This window comes from Clinocottus analis, unplaced genomic scaffold, assembly GCF_023055335.1.
Source record: "Clinocottus analis isolate CAN_PGR_092001 unplaced genomic scaffold, fCliAna1.0.p SCAF_4, whole genome shotgun sequence".
In the NCBI taxonomy this organism is placed as follows: Eukaryota; Metazoa; Chordata; class Actinopteri; order Perciformes; family Cottidae; genus Clinocottus; species Clinocottus analis.
In genome coordinates this window covers 23,621,337-23,643,047 of record NW_027176153.1, presented here as the reverse complement: position 1 = coordinate 23,643,047, position 21,711 = coordinate 23,621,337, and the positions used below count along the sequence as shown (strand labels likewise).

General features: G+C 40.9%; 3 protein-coding genes across 4 annotated transcripts in view; 2 read left to right on the top strand and 1 right to left on the bottom strand.

Moving 5' to 3' along the window:
• rapgef3 (Rap guanine nucleotide exchange factor (GEF) 3) overlaps window positions 1-8,019 on the bottom strand; it is a 22,805-nt gene extending 14,786 nt beyond the window's left edge. The window contains exons 1-3 of one of the 2 annotated variants that reach the window (XM_068596894.1): window positions 7,959-8,019; window positions 5,734-5,819; window positions 376-420 (exon numbers count right to left, since the gene is read on the bottom strand). In XM_068596894.1, coding sequence (XP_068452995.1) covers window positions 376-420; window positions 5,734-5,796 — 108 coding nt within the window. In that variant the 5' untranslated portion in view covers window positions 5,797-5,819; window positions 7,959-8,019. Of the gene's footprint in view, window positions 1-375; window positions 421-3,704; window positions 3,985-5,733; window positions 5,820-7,958 lie in introns of those variants that run through there. The other variant, XM_068596893.1, reaches the window with a different exon arrangement.
• A 1,562-nt stretch (window positions 8,020-9,581) lies between these two features.
• On the top strand, window positions 9,582-12,342 carry slc48a1a (solute carrier family 48 member 1a). The gene is made up of 3 exons (XM_068597669.1): window positions 9,582-10,091; window positions 10,783-10,950; window positions 11,078-12,342. The coding sequence occupies exons 1-3, from the start codon at window positions 9,962-9,964 to the stop codon at window positions 11,212-11,214; spliced, it is 435 nt and encodes a 144-aa protein (XP_068453770.1). The 5' UTR covers window positions 9,582-9,961; the 3' UTR covers window positions 11,215-12,342.
• A 1,298-nt stretch (window positions 12,343-13,640) lies between these two features.
• LOC137801002 (solute carrier family 26 member 9-like) lies at window positions 13,641-21,711 on the top strand. Its single transcript, XM_068598388.1, has 20 exons — window positions 13,641-13,771; window positions 13,900-14,039; window positions 14,689-14,799; window positions 14,902-15,077; window positions 15,159-15,323; window positions 15,406-15,558; window positions 16,083-16,165; window positions 16,251-16,398; window positions 16,489-16,602; window positions 17,416-17,493; window positions 17,580-17,675; window positions 17,762-17,868; window positions 17,953-18,022; window positions 18,111-18,203; window positions 18,281-18,421; window positions 19,215-19,433; window positions 20,085-20,139; window positions 20,440-20,576; window positions 21,387-21,446; window positions 21,563-21,711. Exons 1-20 carry the CDS (start codon window positions 13,641-13,643, stop codon window positions 21,572-21,574), a joined length of 2,289 nt encoding a protein of 762 aa, XP_068454489.1. The 3' UTR covers window positions 21,575-21,711.

The following is a 21,711-nucleotide window of genomic DNA, read 5'->3' as shown; positions in this document are numbered from 1 at the left end:
GATGCAAGCGCTGCAACTCTGCGTGATGATGATGATAGCCGAGGGCAGTCGAGCCCCGAGGAGAGAGAGAGGGAGAGAGAGAGAGAGAGAGAGACGTCCAGGCTGTGCCAACCATTGTCAAATATGTGGTGGTTGGCTAATTTGCAGAGAGCCTGATGTGTGCTTACGAAACCGTTTATGAAATGGATTACACGTGACAATAACATGCAAGATAATAATTAACCCTGATGCCCGAAGCTCACGGACAAAAAGCACTGCTGCAACAGTTATTTTGCAGGAGGCGATACAAACTTGTTGAAGCGTCGGAAATGGAAAAATCACGCTATGTTTAGCAGGAGCTGCTGCACCAGAGCCGTCCATCTCTGCCATACACACCTGCTTCATAGCGTCCTTTGAGTTCAGGGCCTCTGGCAGCGGCGTCTGAGGAGAAACAGGAAGAGAGAGATGTTATCATCATCACCCCCTTCAGCTATTTCTTCACATCCAAAGCCTCTGAAATAAAACAGATGACTTGCTTTGGAAACGGCGTCGCACAGGAACTAGCCCGACTGGACGTCGATGATAATCTCGCTGCAAGTTTCCACCAAATAAACAGATTAAGCAAGCTGGACCGGCCAGATAGAAAGAATCATTATGAAGGTCAACACTAATACATTATTACAGGACCCGCGGCGCGTTAGCGTCGCCTCCAAAGAGGTGTGGGTGGGTGTCAAGAGCGTGTGATGAAGTGGGAGGTAAAGAGTACACTGACATCAGCGAAGGAAAGCACAAAGCCACACGCTGCCACACGTTTTGTTAAATAGAAAAGGTTTCTTTCAACTGTGGACGAGCCTCTTCTTCTGAAAAGGCTTTGGAATATCACAACCATGAGAGTAAACACTCTGCAGCGGCTGCAACATGTGAACACATGGAGGCCTTATTATTCCTGGAGACTTTACTCTCTGCACAAAAGCCGCGTCAGCGCTAATTTTTTATCTATACACATATAAAGTGCCCAAGAGGTGGGCGGAGCTTCGAGGGAACGAGCCCTTACGCAACTTGGAGATGGACCTGCGTGCTGCCATCTGTTATAAACGTCCTCAAGCAGGTGAACCCTTATCAATAGCAACATCATGAGTATCATATACAAACTATAAAAGGCCGAAATATGCCGCTATGTGCCCGGATAGCCAGCGTGGGAAAACCACGGTGCATGCCCAAAGTTGTTGGCTACTAAATGCTATGTCAGCTGTTAGCCCCCTTCTGCTAACTGATTGGCTGTTTGCAAAAACACACACTGCTGTCGTCATCTGATAGCAGCCTCAGGACGTTCCTGGAGAAAGTGACAAGAATAATTTGGATTAACTTCTCGAGCACACATTAACAAAAGTCTGCTTGTGAAAGATAAAGCCATGAATTAAACACCTCGGGGACCACCAGCCGCGGGATGTTGTTATAAACCAAATTAGCATTAGCATTAACATTTGAGTGCCTTATCCAGGAAGAAATGTCCAACTTAAAATCTCACATGAACTGCGAGACAAGATGCTGTTTGTGAATCTTTCCTGTGTGTGTTATTTGACATTATAAGGGATTGTTAGCTAGTCAAGAACAGGCTTTAAAGATCTTAAGCATCTTCCTGACAGGATTAACAACAATGAACACAACATCAGGACGACGTGGAACTGGACCGAGGTTCGCTTGAACACATATTTGCTCAAATTTCTGGTTTTGCATCTGTGCAAAGTCGTTGTGGCCACTGAATATTCATTTCCATGCGGCCTAAGTTGTAAAGTTATTTCCTCTTTGTGGTTCGGTTGTTGAGTTTTTATGATCCCTTTGTAGCTTGTATGTCTACTTGCATCCCAGAGGAAAATGCTTTCAATGAATTTAAGTCTTTAAGGCTTCTTCAAACCAAATTATTCTCCCTCACCAAATGGAAAACTGGTTTCATCGCCACTACATCTCGTGTTTCGAGGACGAATATTTCCTTGACAGATGAAGCTCTGGACTCCCTGCAGCGTCTCCGCATGTGCAGCTTGCACAATGTGAAATATGCAGAGTAATCATCTCGTCATCTGTCGCCTCTCCGGTGGCAGACTGTCAGCTCTTCAACCTCCCGATCGCATCACTGATACACATCTGGTACGTGTCTGCAGGCAGACTCCATGACGTGTTGTTGTTTTTATTGTCTGGTGTGCTGCGCTGCCGGCTTTGTCACGTGATTACAGCCTGAATGACGCCTACATTTGACTGATTATATCATTTATATGTTATATGACCCAATGAAAATGACACATGTTCTTCCAGGACTGTAGTAATAACTTATGACTTATGAATGTGAGGTGTTTTGTTCTTCTTCTCCCTCCATGTCGCAGCCGTGTGAACAATAAGGACGTGGAGACGATGCCCTGGCATCTCCTAATGAGGGCAGCAAGTACAGCTCAGTCACGGCCTCCATGGTATTCGTCTGCTCAGAGAAGGAATCAGCAGATGCCTGAATGAGTTAAACTGGACACCATTTTGGGAAAAATATTACTCTCTGCAACTTTGATTAATATCAAGCCAAATATGTAATGGACAACTACAAAATAGTCTTGTTATTGAGATAGACAACCTGCGTTTGTGCCAGTGTGACACACACGATGTTCACAGGGAACAGATCACGTGTTTAATATCAAGTAAGCATTTATTTTTTAAATAATTATGCTGTTTGACAGTTTGCTGGCAACTTAAACTTCACCCTTTTGGATATAAATGTTGTTATTGGCCGGGCGAGGACATCTCTGTGGAAATACTGAGGAGTAATTCATCATGTATGAGATAACTTGAGTAAACAAACTCACTCACAGGTTGAACTACGAGGGAAACGTGCAGTTTTTTAGACATAAAGTGATTATTAAAATCAGGTTGTCAGGTGTGAAACTCGTCAACCAGATGCAACACAAGTGTGTCAGTTATGTATGATATACTGATAATGTCTATTAGTAATTTAACCGTTGATATTTGGCATGGCGGCAGTTCAGAAGGCAGTCGGTCGAGGTTTACAAATCGCCTTTCAGACGTAATTTTGGTTAAATGTCAAGTAAATTTAGAGCCTCGGCACAGCGACCCGGAGAGAAAACCTCCCCTTTGTGCATTCTTCATACTGTGTAAACTACGCAGGGATGTTGTGGTTAAAGGTGAACAATAAACAATACGCTATTTATAACCCGAGTTTGATGACAAGAAAAATGACATTGTTGCCTTCTCACACAAATCTGTGAAAGCACAAAAGAGATCAGCTTCTGTTTTGGGGTGAGAGGAAGTCAGGTTAACTAAACCTCGACTTTACACCTCTCCCCTGCTCTCTGACACACAACCCCTCACCCTCCTCTCATGCAACACAACATGCATTGAATGTCTTCATGCTGGAGGGTGTTGTCACCTAAACAAACACAAGGCTGTGTCAGTATTCAGCCACCATGTGTCAGAAAAGAAACGCCACAAAATATGACTCCAGCTTCTCCAGCAGTGACTATTTCACATGTACATGAACAAGACATATTGCAGATGAAGTATGACATTTAGAAAGTTTATCTCAACGGACATCATGGTGAAGATGACCAACACAACGTAGTGGCATCACTACACTCTCATCCTTCTGTGCCACTTTTGTTTTTTCCTAACCTAACGCTCGTCTGATGCATTTCGGGTATTTCCATGAAGTAAAGATGAAAGCATACCCAGCTGATGCCTCGTATGGTCGGTGTTGCCACTGAGGAGCGGTCCGGGAACACTTGGTAAATGTGACTCCGAAACAGATGCATTTTGTTGTTGTTGTGTTGTGTGTTGTTGTCTCAGATCCAAACAACCGACGAACAACTTCCCCCGTCAGAAGGTCTGGCCCCTGCGGACATGATCATTCACAGCCAAAAGCAGATGGATCCATCTTCCTTCCTGCTCGTTTACTGGACACCGACGAGGCGACGCACCGCGCGGCGGCGGCGGCTCGAGGGACAAAGATCCAGACATCCAAACCCAAGAGCGACTCTCTCTCTCTCTCTCTCTCTCTCTCTCTCTCTCTCTCTCTCTCTCTCTCTCTCTCTCTCTGTCTCTCTCTTTCTCTCCCCTCGACACACACACGTGTGTGTGTGTGTGTGTCTGCCTCAGAGGGGACGGAGTGCGGAGTCTTCCTCGGCCATCCCACGCAGCACAGGCGCACTGCTGAGTTGTGTGTGTGTGTGTGTGTGTGTGTGTGTGTGTGTGTGTGTGTGTGTGTGTGTGTGTGTGTGTGTGTGTGTGTGCTCTCGGAGAGACGGCCTCCTCTGGCGTTTCTCACCGCGCGTAATTAATGGCGTTTGATTGAGTTCAGTTGACGTCGTGCGCGCGCGCGCGCGGGCCGGTGCGCGCTGTACAGTTTGTCCGGTATTTTTTAATAACATGCTAGGAAATGTAATCACCGTCATGCGATGATGTGCAGAGGCTGTGTGACTGTTCCTGAAGGGCAAGTTCACTTATGGAGCGCGTTTCTGCAACGAGGCAATTTAAAGTGATTTATGTAAAACGTTAAAAGCATTGAGACCAAGACAGACGTTTTAAAAGTACGTTTAAGCACTATTTGAAAAAGTTACATTACAAAATGAAAGCTAAAATATAATAAGACAGGTAGAAAGTATCATAAAATTAATTGCATTTTGATTATTATACTTCATACCTGTCTCATTATATTTTCGTTTTTTAATGACTTTTTGTGAGTGTACTTTTATAATGTCTTCATCTCAATGCTTTTAACGTTTTAAAGGCTTTCATTATGAGGTGTATGTGTTATGTTATGGGATATGTGCAATGCTGTTATGTATTTGTTGATGTTGTCATGGCTGAGGATGGATTGTTTGTCGTGAGTCCAAGACAAATGTCCCTGAGCGGGACAGTAAAGTTCATCGTACCGTAACGTTTTACATAAATCACTTTGTATTGCCTTGTTCCTGAAATGTGCCCCATAAGTAAACTTGCCTTTAGCAGGAAATGCATTAAATAAACGGCAGCAGCAGCAAACAAAAACAAATATTCTGCTGTGATTTAACAGAAGTGAGAGTTGCAGCTTTCCTGCAGTTTTCAGGAAGTTTGTCCCGAATATGTGATGCGTGAAAACTCTGCTCTGTTTTGACTCATGGGGACAGAGAGCAGACCTGAGAGGTCTCTGACTGCCAGGAAGCCGGAGTAGAGGCCTCAGAACTGGAGCAACAAAAAGGACACAGGGCCAAAAACATTTAGCAAAAAAAAAAAAAAGAAGAGCATCCCTGTGAAGTAAATCTCAACGAAGCCGCTCAGCAGTTCACCTGCTGCACTGCACATTTACGAGACTTGAGTCAAGGTTATTAAAGGAGTCACAATGTTCCACGCAGGCGCTGCGTGGTCTCGTTTGTTCAGTGTCGCACTCGAGCTGCACAACTCCACACACACACATTTATCTGCCTCTCCAGCTGGCCGGCTCAAGTCTGGAGGCACACGGACTTGCAGATAAAACACTTTCAAGGGCAGCGTTCAGTTTGTGGAACAGCACTTCATGTCTCTCAGTGGTTATGTCAGTCTGCTGGCAGGTGTGTGTGCGTTAAACTGTTTCACACCCACTACAGTTTTATGGATTCATAAAACTGTATATTGCCCCAACAGGTGTATCCTTCAGCTTGCAATGCTCACACTTGACACATGTGCACCGTTCCATTGTATTGTATTGACTTTATTTAAGTTATTTGTAAGCAGAGTACTTACTTCCCCAGTGACTGGTGTACATCGTCTCAGTGGGGAACAGATGGGTTTGTCAAAGTTCTCCATGGAGGATGTGGCTGGAACAGTATCTGTGGAAAACCAACAACAAAACGGGTGATGCTTATTTCACACGTCTGTAAATCAACCGACCGTCTAACCAGGACAAGCCGACCCTCCATTTTTTTTTTTTTTGGATTCCCCCGTGCACCTCTCGCTCATAACTGTGTGCTGCAGCCTGGCAATGTTACGCAAGACTTGTTTAAATCCCTGCTATTGTTCCAGCGCAGAGCCGCCCTTCCTGTACTGACCTCAATGAGTCAGTTTGCCACGGCTTTTCCACAAGACACACACACACAGACACACACACAGACAAGCGCACTAATTCTGTCCCGCTTCCTGTGCTTTTGGGTTTCGGTTTGTTCCTTCAGCTGGAAGAAAAAGGAGGCCGATGATGTGTTGTAATTCTCTTCTCTGGATTGAAAAGTGCAGCACCTGTTGCTCCTGTGTGTGTCGTTTCTGTCGAGGCGACAGTGTTCCTTTAATTTGTGTTGTTGAGTGAAAGCTTTTCACTCTCAATCACACAACAGAAGCTGCATTGATCGCCTCCTTTATGCTTTGAAGCTACTGCGAAGATCACCATCCCCTCAGAAAAACAAGTCACTTCTTACCAAGTTTAGACCCCCGTGACCTCCTCGCTGGATCATGGGGATGCTCCAGTCACTGCTCTCTCAAAAGCTAGTGTTAAAAATAATAGAGCTGTTAAAGCAAATGAAAAAAAATAATTAAAACACGACTTTCTTAAGTGTTGCGGCTCAACTTGTATGGCTCTCTGTCTTCCACACAAATGCCTCACTGGGACTCGTCGACGCCAATTTAGGACGCTTCGCGATGAAGGAATCCAGTTTTTCTTCTTATGACCTCCCGAGGGAACGTCGACGTGATGGTCTTGCTGATAAGGATGAGCACATTGCTGTTTGATAGCATCCGACAAAGTGACTGTGTTGTGTTGTGTTGCACACAGTGAGGCATCAATGGGATAAAAAATGTGACTGGAATTCATTGTAGTTTTTTGGATCCGAATATAAAACACTTCAACAGCCTCGAGAGCTCTTTCATAGCGCGCTAATCAACACTCAATGGGAATATTCTTGGGATTAATTGATGAAAAGTGGAGCCAGGATGTAAATAGAAGGACGGCAATTGCCATGTTGACCTTGGATTGGGGTGAAACCTCATTATCGCTGCTACATTATTGGGATTGTTTTAGGTTCAGAGCATAGTGTCCATCATCAAAAAGCTCAATTTTAAAGGGGGGATTAAATGTAAACTACTGACACCTTAAACTTTCCCTCCACTCTGGTCCTCAGGTCACTTTGCGTCGCACAAAGCTTCACCTCTCAAGCATTTTAAAAACAAATGCTGCCCTCTACTGAGGACACAGACACTCTGCAAGCTCCACAAGTCAAGTGGAAGTTCATGTCCTTTCACACACAGAAACTACATGTGGATGTTCATGCACTTATATTTTATTTCACACATAAAGCAGCAAGATGTCGTGTGTGTGTGTGTGTGTGTGTGTGCTGTTTGTGGTGCTTTCTTTCTCTTTATTTGTATTTATTTGTGTTGTGTGTCTCTATTTAGATCCTCTGGGGATGGGAGTGGGATTTCCTGCAACACATCTACGCCCAAGGAATGTGCACTTTGCCAAATATCTTTGTCTGGTGGTACACAAACACACACACACAAACACATGCACACACACACACACCTTTTCCTTCCTCTCCCTTGTCTAGTTGTTAGCAGTGACAGGGAGTTAAATGTTTCATTCGTTTGACCCCGAGGTCAAATAAAGGACCGGCATAGAAAGTGAAGCAGACGGGAGTGAAAGCATTGAAACAGACGGTCACAATAATTCATAAAACCTCCCAAAAAAACTTTGTGATGATCTAAAACATCTACCTCATGCTGCACATTCACGTGTTGACGCTGACCAAAATTACTGGAGTCCGAGATGCAAACAAATAACTTTCACATAATATTACGAGCATAAATGACTTGATTTGCCTGGAAATTAGTCGGAAAATGATCTGTAAATATCAGAATCTTCTCATAAAATCCTGTCAGACGGACACTTACACACATGGCGTACCATCTGATGAAATAAAATGTCACAAAGCGACCGGCATGCCGGGCCGTTACATCGTTTAGAGAAGTGATCAGATGCTCACCGCTGGCACGCTCCTGTACGGTTCTTCAATCTGTCAGATTCACACTTTTTTGGATGTTTTTTTCTGCGATCTCTTTCCAGCCTTTTGCTCTTTTCAAGATGTCCAAGGATGATTTTTTTTTTTCAGTCATTGCTGTTTATGTGAGTTGCGGGGAGTTTTGTTGCTGGGCTTCCTGTACTTTCTGATTGGCCGTGAAGCGGCTGCCGCCCGAGGGGCCTCGGGCTGAGCACAGCAACGTCTGTGTGTGTGTGTGTGTGTGTGTGTGTGTGTGTGTGTGTGTGTGTGAATGTGAGGACAAGATCAGAATAGCAGCATCTGCACAGCCTTTAGTGTTTCATTTATTTTCACAGCTATTTGTGAATGTTGTCCAGATGACCTCAGACACTACATGTATTTACTTGTTTTGCTTTTCAAATTGTGCATCTTTTTAATGTTTAACACTGGTGGAACAAGACATTTACCGAAGTTTTGTTTGACGTACTTGAAGTATTTTCATTTCATGCTACTCGCTACTTCTACTGTCACATGACTCACATTTCTTGTATTGTACTTTTGTGAGCACATGATCACTTTAATCCATGCGCTTGTGGAATATTCACTTTAGTATATTTCAGTACTTTAAATCTCTATCTGTAAATACAATGTTTTATTCCATCCATATTATTATATATCTGATTCATCTGTATATTTTTATTCCATCTGTAACTCATTATGCAGATCAAGATGTTTATAGATGAAACATATAATGAACTTAATACAATATGATAAGTTCATCATAGAAATATATTAAACTACCCATCAATATATCAAATAGTTAAAATCAGCTCCACTTGGACGAACGTCCACACACTTTTTTATTCTACATAAGTCCACCATTTTTCAGCATTATTATATACTTTTACTTTTGATACGTTAAATACATTTTGCCAACCGACTTCTTCATACTTTAATGATATTTTTAATGCAGGAGTTCAACACAAAGGAGTGTTTTTAGAGTTTAGTTTTACTTTTAGAGGAACAGATATATTCTCCACCTTTATTTGTGAACTATTGTCTTTCTCGCTGATAGTTAGGATCAATATTACACTACATTACATTGAGCTGACACTTTTATCCAAAGCGACTTACAATAAATGCATTCAATCACTAATTAAAAAAGTACAGTTTCCTCAACAAAGCCAAACTATAAAGTGCTAAAAGTGCCATTTAAGTGCGACAAATGTTTTCTACAATCAAGCATTTAGCGTCAACACTTTGCCTGACTGTATGAACGTATGCAACATCTTTGTGGATAGATTTCTAATGTTTAATGAGCCCAAAGAGTCAATAAATTACCACATCAGTGTGCATCAGAGGTCTGAAACTGCTGTTCTTCTTCAGTCCACTAGGGGCGGAGTTTGCGCCTCAGTGCAAAGATCTTCTAATATTCATGTGATAGCTGACTACTCGGTAAATTGTTTAAAAAAAGGCACCCACTCAAACTATTTTTTCTCCACATAACACACAAAACTATTTTGTATTTCGAGTTTTTCCACAGTGACGTATATGTACAGACCAGTTAAACCGATTAAATTAATCCCTTATTGTTTAATTGCGTTACCGGCTGGAGACGAGGATCCTCTGCGTGCTCACAGTTTCTCATCTTTGATTTGTACCTCAGATAAACACTTGTGTTGCTACTTTTTCTCCTGTCTGTTAGCTTGAAACCCCAAATTGTGTAACCGGACTTTGTGTGTCGTGTTTTGCCCACGGACCAACGACAGCTATTTGCTATTCATCGTTATCGTTTTCCTGTTGCTCGCTCGCATCGACACACGTCGTTGCGCCACACAGGAATTTGTTGTTGTCGTTTTTTCTGTCGCGACATTCAATGTTATTACATAATGTGCCGATAAGCTGTTGATGTCTCTTAAAGACGCGTCTTTTTTAGATACAACAGACCTACAACTCGCACACCTGGGAGACATATTTAGGTGGCGGTAGTCGTATTTATTTTTTTTACAATGGGAGTCAGCAGAATCTACATTAGCATCGGGTATGCTACCTTTGGCACCCTGGTGGGACTTTCGGCTTTCTTGGTCTGGAATATAGCGTACGGACAGCCATGGACGGCGGCCATGGGAGGCCTGTCAGGTATGTTTTACACCCCACGAACTTATTGTGACGTGTGAGTCTCTCCGTGCTCGTATTTCTTTTTGCACGCAACATTGTAGCGTTTTAATTCGGGCTTCGTCTTCGGAAGGCCCGCGCGCCACCATTACTGTAACACAATGTCGGTTGTGTTGACTCGTCTCTGACATGCTAATGCTTCATTTTCTGTCCATATTTGTTGAGCTAAATACCTTTTTTTTTAATGATGTCACACTTGTGCATATGACCATATGTGTAGCGTATCCGCAGCCTGTGCATCACTGTTGATCTTTACCTCTGACATAAACAATAAGATAAGTTAAAATAATCCTTTATTATTCCTTCGGTTACAGCAGCACTGCTCACAAGTCATAAGATAAAAAATAATCAAGTAATATAAAAAATAAATAGTTGTAAAAAATAATATAAAGTTTACAGATGGATTAAAATATACAGATGGAATAAAGAATACCAGTGTTAGTGTCACGTTCAGCATGCAGACCTCCATTACCCTTAACAATACTGCTTTTTTATGGCTATTAACAATTTGACGATTGTTTGAACAAATAAATAAACAGGAAGATGATACAGATCCCTCAGATATTTTTTTTTTGTCATGTCATGGGGGGGGATTGTTTAATATTTTTTTTACAATAAACAATAAAAGTATCTGTTTCAACTTGTCTCTCTACAGGAGTGTTGGCGCTGTGGTCTCTTGTCACACACATCATGTACCTGCAGGACTTCTGGCGCACTTGGCTCAAAGGCCTCAAGTTCTTCATCGCTGTCGGCGTGCTTTTCTCAGCGTTGGCAGTGGCCGCCTTCATCACCTTCCTCACGCTCGCCATCACGCAGAAGCAATGTAATGCTCTCGCTACTGTTCCCAGTTTAGAAAGAGTAATCTCCAGTATACTAGAGAGTTGGAAAGAAACATTTAGTAGGAAGTCTCGTATGCTTAATGATTTTTAATGGCCTTTTCTGTCCCACAGCTCTTACCGACCCGAGGAGTCTTTATCTCTCGTGTGTGTGGAGCTTCTTGACTCTGAAATGGGCCTTCCTCTTGGCCTTGTACTCCTACAGATACCGCCAGGAGTTCGCCGACATCAGCATTCTCAGTGACTTCTAGTCGCTTCAGTTTTATGGACTGCGATGAACTTTTGAGAGGTTTTTAGGCCGCCGGCCGGCGGGAGCCGGCCAAAGAGCTTTCCTAACAAAGGAGGAAGAGCAGATATGGCTAGATTAAGAAGTCACCTGACTTTTTACCGTAAGGAGTTGCACCTGTACTCGCTTAACAAGCTCTGTATTTGTATTGTCACCTGTTCCTCCTACTTTTACTGACCCAAATATTATATTCCTGTAAGTAGTCATGAGTCTGACCTTCTGAAGATGGAAGCTGCTTGTTAATTCATTGCTTGAGGCTTTAAATGGAGAGACATGCTGTGTTTTTAAGATTTTATTTTGGGGTGGTGGTGGTTTTTTAAAAAAAATATAAAACCGCTAATAAATATAAGGAAATCCCCACGGCAAACAGGCTTTTAATCTCATGATAAACAACGAGAATGAAAGTGAAAATACTCTCAAAGCTTAAATCCTCAGAACCAAAACTTAACCTCCTACCTGAAGCCGCTCTGCGAGGTTGACAGTGTCTGAATGTTTTATCCAAATTAGCTTTTTTCATAGTTCACAGCTTTGAACAACAGAATACTCCCATCATTAGTATCTGCAAAGTCAGTGTCTGAGCTCCCATCAATGTCCCAATTTGAGAAAAGAAATCAAATCCGATTAGTTTCTATTTTAAATGGTTTTAAAGAGGGGAGTTAATGTACTTTATGTATCCCTTCTTACTCCACATGTACTTTTAGATGAACTAAAGAAAAGCCTTTCTTGTGGAATTTTTTTTTTGTGACTTTTATCAAGAGCCCGCTGGAAAATAATGACATTCCTCTGAAGAGAAAACACATTAGTTTGATAAATAATTGCACTTTAGTCTTTGATATTGATGCCATTGTTTTGCACACGGATTCTAATACAATGGAAATAATTATGTTTTACACAGTCACCTCTGTCTCACCACTTTTACATGTTTAAATACACCATTTCTATGTCATTATTTCACAGTTGGCATGTTTTGTAGAGGCTTTGTAAGTGGTTTATTTCCAGCTGTTGCTCATGTCATGTACCATAAACATGTGACACATTTTTGTGGAGAACGAATGTGAGGATACTACATGTAAATATTCACTGAACCCATTAAAGTTGCATTTACGTTAATTACATGTTGTCTCCTTGCTTTATGCCACACAGACGCAGCAGCGCCTGACAGTTCAACAATGTTAACGCGGTTCATTCTCTAAGCTCCGCCCACAAGGTGTGCAGGGTCTTAAGCGTAGCTTGATAAGTTAGAAATCGAGTGGGTTGAGCTCAGACTTGTGAGCCAAACGCTTGCAGACGTTGGGCTTCAACAATAAGGTACGGTTCTGTTTTTTTCTGACCTTTAACTTAATACAAAACCATCAGCTTATTTGTTATTTTGAATCCTTTATTGGTGACCTTGTGATGAGAAGATGCTCACCTTCAGACAAAAGAGGATCTCAGAGATCAAGCAGAACAAAACATTTTCCCAAATATAATTGTATCATGGAGTAATTTAAGATGATGTGCACTTGAGTGTGTTTTTTGGGGGTGAGGAATCTTTGTAATTCTTGTTTTTATTAGTTTTGTTTCTTGCGCTTTAACCCTCATCATTACACTTTTTTTTACAATGTAACAAAAGTGCAGATCTCATTGTTTAATTGTAGTTTTTCTCAATGGAATGTTTGAGGCGTTATGAATGTTTCTACGGCAGGCAGACTGTACGGCTCATAGAGGATCTAGTGCGTGTGGTGTTATTTACCGAGCGTTGAGCTAATATTTTAGCAGTCCACCCTTCAAGGTCAGATTAAGGCCTCGGACATGAAATGTGCAGCCTAAATGTTTAACAGCTGAAGTGCAATCCTACATATTCACAACTAATATATTCACGACTAATATATATATATATATATATATATATATATATATATATATATTTATATTTATATATATTATATATAATATATATATATATGTATTATATATATAATATATATAAATATATATATAATATATATATATATATATATATAATATATATTTATATATATAAATATATAATATATATATAAATATATAATATATAAAAATATATAATATATATATATACATATATATATAATATAAAAATATATTATATATATATATATATATATATATATATATATATATATATATATATATATATATATATATATATATATGGTTTTAAGCTCAGGCTGTTAAATAAAAAATAACATCCATGATGGGACTTTGATTTGTTTAATGACTCATTTTAGGAAAATACAATTCCTCATGTAATTCCTTGAACTGCACCTTGAGGACATCGCGTGAGAGAGAGAGAGAGAGAGAGAGAGAGAGAGAGAGAGAGAGAGAGAGAGAAAGAGAGTTTTCCACGGTCTCGATACTGTTCGATATGCGATGGCCGCGCACCGGGACCGCCCACGTTATGTGATTGACAGACCGGCGTACAACCTCCCAGACTTTGACGGAGAGTTTGACAAGAAGAGTCGACAATTCCCCGTTGGAGAGAAAGTGAGGAAACTCTTCAGGTACCAGACCGGCAGTCTCTCCTCACAGTCAACATGAACTACACGTCTTACATTGCACTTTTTCAAAGTAAAGCGACCAGAATAACCTGAGCTTTTTAAAGAACTTCCCTGGTTTTGTTTTCCGTCAGATGCTCTGTGCTGCGACTGAAGGGCTTGTTGTTCAGACACCTGCCTGTACTGCGCTGGCTCCCCAAGTACAAAGTGAAAGAAAACCTGCTGTCTGACGTCGTCAGTGGGGTCAGCGCCGGCACCATTCAGGTTCCCCAAGGTCAGTCGATTCTCTCATGTCTCTACGTCTAGAACAGTGATTTTCAACCAATGTGCCGTGAGAGATCGTCATGTGTGCCGTGGGAAAATGTCCAATTTCACTTAATATAATAATTTTCCATTGTTGGATTGTCTGAGCCTGCAAAATAGTGGCTGGCCAGGTAATTAAATACTCTTCCATGCCAGTAAGTAGTAGGCGTGGGAATCTCCAGAGGTCCCACGATACGATACATAAGTCCCGATACGATATTATCACGATACTGCGATACATTGAGTATTGCGATTTCTTGCCTTTTTTTTTCAACCGCCAATTGTCCCCAAAAAGAAAACTTTGTCAACAAAAAATAACAAAAACTTTAGAATTGATTAAATAAAAGATCGGTACTTGGCTTCCGTGTATCGATACATTATCGCCACACAAAATATCGCGATACTGTGCTGTATCGATTTTTTCCCCTTACCCCTAAGTAGCACAATAATTTCCCACCATATATGCTGTAATATGCAACAATGGGACATTTTGTAACTTTTTTTGGGTTGTTGTATCTATTTGTTGCACTGGCTCCGGTACATAACACAGCATTTCTATTTTTTTTGTCCATGTTGTATGATTTATGTGACAGTTATAAAGCTGTTTCTCTTCCTTCCAGGCATGGCGTTTGCCCTCCTGGCCAACCTTCCCCCTGTCAACGGTCTCTATTCCTCTTTCTTCCCCCTCATCCCGTATTTCTTCATGGGCACGGCTCACCAGATGGTCCCAGGTAAAAGCGGAGTGATTCATCTCCAGAGATCACCTGTAATGACAGTGATGAGTTGCCAGGTCTGCACTGCCGGACTTCATAGTTGCGCTATACTTTCCATAGGAACGTTTGCCGTCCTCAGCATTATGGTGGGGATGGTGTGTCTCCGGCTGGCCCCGGAGTCGGACTTCAGTCACTTCAATGCCACTCTTAACGCTACAGTCGTGGACACAGACCAGATGAATGAGGTTCGCCTGGGAATATCTGGAACCCTGGCCTGTCTCACCGCAATCATACAGGTACTCAGCGCTGACATCATCTTTCAAAGTAAAGACATGCAAAGTACAGTTTAATCTAATTGAACGTACATGTCTGTGCAGATCGGCCTCGGCTTCATGCAGTTTGGATTCGTGGCCATCTATCTGTCAGAATCCTTCGTCAGAGGCTTCATGACTGCCGCCGGACTGCAGATCCTCATTTCAGTGCTCAAGTACATCTTTGGCATCAAAGTGCCCCCTTACAGCGGTCCGCTGGCTGTTATATATGTAAGTGACCCTCCGTATTTAGGCTTAAGAACATCAAAAGACTTTTTTTTAGCTTGATTGTCATTTTATTTCTTTCTCGAAGACGCTCGTCGATATCATACGTGGCCTTCCGGATACCAACGTCGCATCGCTAGTGTTTGCTCTGGTCAGCAGCGTGGTTCTTATCGCCGTGAAGGAGCTGAGCGCTCGCTACCGCCACAAGCTGCCCTTCCCCATTCCCATGGAGATCATCATCGTAAGTAGCATGTAGTTATCTTTTTTTGGGGGGTTTAATGCAGGGGTGTCAAAATTGGCAGAGTTGGGATTCGAACCTCTGATCCTCTGCTTGTAAGACGGACATGCAAACAATTGATTCACAGTCGCAATTGATAGGAACACTGATATTATTGTGTTGGAAGTCGTTAATAAAATGGATGACGTCATGAAAGTGGCGTCACGACGCGAGGGGATCTGCAGAGGAAAAGCAGGCAGACAAACAGACGGCTGATGTCTGAATGTTTGGTCTTTATGTTTCCAGTTTATTGTAGAAAAACCTTTAAATAAAGTTTATCATCCAAAAACTTTCACCAATGATTTAAATAGAGACATATTGTCGTTATTATGCTGTGATGTCACTGGTCCGGCCCACTTGAGATCACAGTGGGCAGCATGTGGCCCCGCGAATAAAAGGAGTTTGACACCGCTGGTTTGATGTCATGAAGCTGTTATTTTCTAGACGTGTGAGCAGTGGGGATTGATCCCCATCCCTGTTCTTCACAGGTCGTGGTGGCCACAGCCATCTCCGGCCCTCTGCATCTCCCTGAGATCTATCACATGGACATAGTGGGAGAAATTCCACTGGGGTAAAGCGCACATCAGCATACTTAGACTCAATGGTTGCTTCATTTACTGTTCAATTTCGATTGATACCTCGTCTATATTCCCCAGTTTCCCGGCACCGATCCTGCCAACGGTTGGTCAATGGGAAGACATGTTGAGCACGGCTTTCTCCCTGGCAATCGTGGGGTACGTCATCAACCTGGCGATGGGCCGGACGTTGGCAGCCAAGCACGGATACGACGTGGATCCCAACCAGGTGCAAAAAATAAAGCTGCGTATTATTCACTGCAACAAAATGTGCATTTTGTTAGATTTTTGTTAACGCGCCGTGCGCATCCGCGTGCAGGAAATGTTGGCGCTGGGCTGCGGTAATTTCCTGGGGTCGTTCTTTAAGATCCATGTGATCTGCTGTGCCCTGTCCGTTACCCTGGCCGTGGACAGCGCTGGAGGGACGTCACAGGTGAGTTGTGCGTCACCACTTGTGTAGCTGCAGGGGGGGAGGAGTGCTCTGATCTTTTACTTAGAGGAAACACAGTAAAACCACAGTGTAGAAATACTCTTTACATGAAATACTGGCTTCAAGTACAGATACAGAACAGTTCGTTTCAGAATAAACATAAACATAAATCTATATATTTGTTAATCATAGTCAATGTACCTCATATTTAAAGTTGTAATATTCACCTCCAAAGTGTAGTGCAGTACCATAAAATGTAAATTAAAGTACAAACACTTCAACATTGTACTTAAGAACAGTTCTTGAGGAAATGTAATTAAGTTTAACTCGTTGAAAACTTTGGAACCAATTTTGTCTCCAGACCTCTTTTCCCTGTTTGAGTCATCATAGGAACCCCAAATTAATTCCAATACTTGTGTTTATTGTGTGTATTTGTTCAGCAAAGTCTTGGGAAAAAAATGTATATCTGCAAAATAAAATCACTTTTAAAAGATATTTTGATAACTATGAACATCCAGCATGATATGAGCCAGATTCTCCAAAAAAGCCTCCTGGAGCGTCAATAAGACACCTTTTTGGAAAGATTAGGACCTAAAGAATCAGAATCTGCAACAAAAATCACAATAAAACAAAGACTTGTCCTGTTAGGAAGGAGTTTCAGTCAAAAAAACTGTGTGGTTTGGTTAAAAAATAGAAAAAATGAGATATTTTATGCCAAAAGATTGTCTGAATGGGGCATGCTGGGGCTTAAAATGGGCGCGGGAGGATTTTTTAAGTTAAGTAAAAACATAACATCTCTTCTAACTTCTCTCATAGTTTGCCAGCTTCTGTGTGATGCTGGTTGTAATGGTCACCATGCTGGCCTTGGGAGCCTTCCTGAAACCACTTCCCAAAGTAGGTGCACATACGAAACATTCACGTCAAAGCAAGGGAACAATCTCGGCGTAAACCGTTGATCGATGCAATCTCGGTTCCTCCAGTCGGTGCTCGGCGCCTTGATCGCGGTGAACCTGAAGAACACTCTGCTCCAGCTCTCTGACCCCTACTACTTATGGAAGAAGAGCAGACTGGACTGCGTAAGGCAAAGCCGCGGCGGCCATGTTGCAGCATGTTTTATTTGCCCTCCATATTTAATCTTAATCTGCTGTGCTTTATTCCCCAGTGTGTGTGGGTTGTGTCATTCTTGGCCACGTTCTTTCTCAGCTTGCCTTATGGAGTCGCTATTGGAGTGAGCTTTTCCATTCTGGTCGTGATATTCAAGACACAGTTGTGAGTCGATACAATACAAACAAGACAATAAAGCATGTTTCATTGTTTATCAATGTGCTTATTTGAATATTGTGTTCCCCATAGCCGTAACGGTTCGTCAATGGTTCAGATTAAGGATACGGATATCTACAGAAACCCCAAGGTGTACAGTAAGGTGTGAAGGCTTCATGTTGGTGTGTATTTATTGTTGTGACACATCATAATCATTGCATCTAATCTTTTTTTTTGTCATAACTCCACAGGTCATTTCCATAACAGGTGTGAAAATAGTGAACTATTGCTCGCCACTCTATTTTGCAAATGCGGAAATATTTCGCCAGAGGGTCATCAAGAAGGTGAAAACACATGACGTCACAAGGCTGGCATGAATGTGTTCATGTCAGATGTCTCACACGGGAATGTTTGTGTCTAGACGGGACTGGACCCCGACAAAGTTATCCTGGCCAGGCGGAAGTTCTTAGAGAAAGAACAGAAGGAGAAAGAGAAAGAAGAAAAGAAAGAGAAGGAGACCAGAAGGAGGAAACCCAGCTCTCTGGTCAACATGAAGGCTCAGGTGGGATTCAAACAGCAGCTCGTTTTTAAAAGATTTATCTGAAAATGCATCCTGTGGCCTCTTCTGTGGATGGATGGATGGATGGATGGATGGATGGATGGATGGATGGATGGATGGATGGATGGATGGATGGATGGATGGATGGATGGATGGATGGATGGATGGATGGATGGATGGATGGATGGATGGATGGATGGATGGATGGATGGATGGATGGATGGATGGATGGATGGATGTGTACTTTATTAATCCCCAAAGGGAAATTTGTTGTCATAGTATCAGCGTCACACTCTTTACACCAAATGTAATAAATTAAATTAAATTTAAAAAAATACAATAAGAAATTTAAAGAATTATATATATATATATATATATATATATATATATATATATATATATATATATATATATATATATATATAATCATTTATTTTTCTTTTATATTTTTCTTTTCTTTTGTGTTTAGTTTATTATGTTTTAATATATATATATATATATATATATATATATATATATATATATATATATATATATATATATACATATATACACATAGAATACAAATAACTGCAGTGCATTAAGGAAATTAAATTAAATTAAATGTAAACAGTGTGCAAAATGTGCAAAATATGTAAAATATATATATATATACAATAGAATACAAATAACTGTGCATATATGCAATATAAATTAACATAAATGTAAATCTAGATCCAGAGGTGATTTGTTGTCTAATTGCAGAGGACAGGAATGTTCTCCTACACATATTCCTGTGTATTTCCTCTGAATCCAGACCATATCTCAGCTGGAACTGCAAAATGACTTCGACGTGAACGACCAGCCTCCGCCTCCCACCGGCCACGTCCACTTTGGCCCCAGAGACGTTGAGCCGGGCGAGCAGGAGCCATCCGGTCCCACGCTGGAGTCGCAGCCCACGCCCTTCCACACCCTCGTCCTCGACTTGGCGGGAGTCTGCTTCATCGACCTGATGGGCATCAAAGTATTGATGAAGGTCGTCTGCTCGTCTGCTACGTCAAATCCACTGAAAACAATCAGTTCGATAGTGAAGTTAAAACAAAAAATATCCTTTGTCATTTTATCTTTTTTTTTTTATTACATTTTTTTTATTTATTACATTTTTTAGTTGAAATGTAAAAAAAAAAAAAAAACTTTGTCATTTTTTCCTTTTTTTATTACATTTATTTTATTAATTAATTTTTTTAGTTAAAATTAAAAAAAAGAAAAATTGTAAAACAAATATATATTTTGTAATTTTTACTTTTATTACATTTTTTTCTTTATTACATTCTGTATTTAAAATGTAAAAATAAATGTAAGCCAAAAACAATTTAAACAAAAAATAAAAATAAATCTATCATTTTGATATTTTTTTATTACATTTTTTTTGTAAACAAAACAAAAAAATGTATGTAAACTAAAAAAAATAAAAAATCTTCTGTCATTTTAACAGTTATCCGGCGGGCTGGACTGGACCCCCTGGCGGGCCGGATCCGGCCCGCGGGCCATATGTTTAACACCCCTGTTTTAGATAAAACATTTTTCATTTTCAAGAGATTTAAATGGTCAATATTGAACCTTTTTGTGACAATAGTATATTCCATTATGCCTATCGACGGTCTTCTTTTCTCTATTTCCCAAACAGATGAACTTGAGCTACGCGCTGCTGGGCATCAAACTCTACCTGGCTAATGTTCAAGGTAACATCTTCAATATCGTCAGTGCATTTCACTCCCATTGGCATGGAAACAGAGAGCTGGCCATTCATCGAGCAATAAGTCCAGAATGTCTGTGAAGGACTCAGGGAGTCAGAGGAGTCAGATTTACTGTCCAAACACTTCCAAGCAAGACTTTTCTATTTCCCAGTGCGATGAAGATATCGCGGTAATCTGTTGTGCTTCATCACATTTGAGCATCAATCAGTTTTTCTTCTCTCAGTAAGTAAAAGAGTCTTTTTTTCATTTCCTCGTGTGTGATGTCCGTTGCGTGGCCTCCTGCAGCCCAGGTGTATGAAGAGCTGGCGGTCGGAGGAGCTTTTGACGACGGCAACATCGACCGCGGTAATCTCTTCCTTTCCGTCCACGATGCCGTTGTGTTTGCTCAGCAGAGCTCTGCAGAGAGGCGAGTCTCCCCAAAGGTAGGCTGTCTGAAATGACCTTATCCTAAAACTCATCTTCATCACGTCACATGCAAACACCTGCTGGTCAAAGGTTCTCCGGTGAGGGATCGAGGGGGTAAAACGGTGTCTTTTTAGCATCGTTTGTGTCACCTTATCTGGTTCAACAAGGTGATAGAAGGTCACGCTGAATATTGTACGCTTGTGTCTGATTTTATCTGCTCTTACGGCCTGAAAACGTTTTTTAGGATCCGACTGGACATACATTGTCTCCATCAGGATTTAGTGTTGCTGTGCTCTGCTGCTCTACTGCAGGGGCGCCAAACTCACTTTAAGGGGCCAAAAGTTAAGGGGCCAAAAGTTAAGGGGACCACCAATAATCTCATCAACACCATGAATGAATATGGCCTTTAAGTCATTTATCTCTCGTGACATCAGCGCTGCCATCACTTGTCAAAAAAAAAAATTATAAAGAAAAAATGTTAAACTGAAAAAAAAATATTTAATTTTTTTTGACTTTATTTTTTATGACTTTTTTTTAATCAAATTTGTTTTTGAGTTAAAATGGAAACAAAACAAAAAAACTTTAAAAAAAAAAAAGAAATGTAAAAAAAAGTCAAAAAAAATTAAATATTTTTTTTTCAGTTTAACATTTTTTCTTTATAATTTTTTTAGTTAAAATATAAATAAAACAAAAAATAAATTTAAATTTTAAAAAAAAGAAAAAGATCTTTAGTCATTTTAACAGTTATCCGGCAGAACATCTGTATTTATTATATTATATTTTAGTGTTTGCATTGACTTTAAATCCGTCCTCTGTGTTTGCAGCAGGCAGAGCGAGCGAGACAGAAACTTTCCATGAGCGTTAATGAGGAGAAGGATCTGGAGCAGGTAGGCACTCGTTTGCCCGTAATAGCAAAAAAAAACAACAACAACAGTTTTGCAAACCCACCATTATGTCCCATCAAGCTGTTCCTGTGGATCTAAGAGTCGTTTTGCTTCTGCAGGAACTGTTTTGAGCTCTGTTTGCTGCAGTGAAGATGAGCAGAAGAACCATACAGAAGATGCTATCCAGATGCCAAAAATACTCCTCGTGCTTCATCTTTTATTTATTTGCAGACTATAATTATCTTAATACAATGTTTTCCTTGTGGTC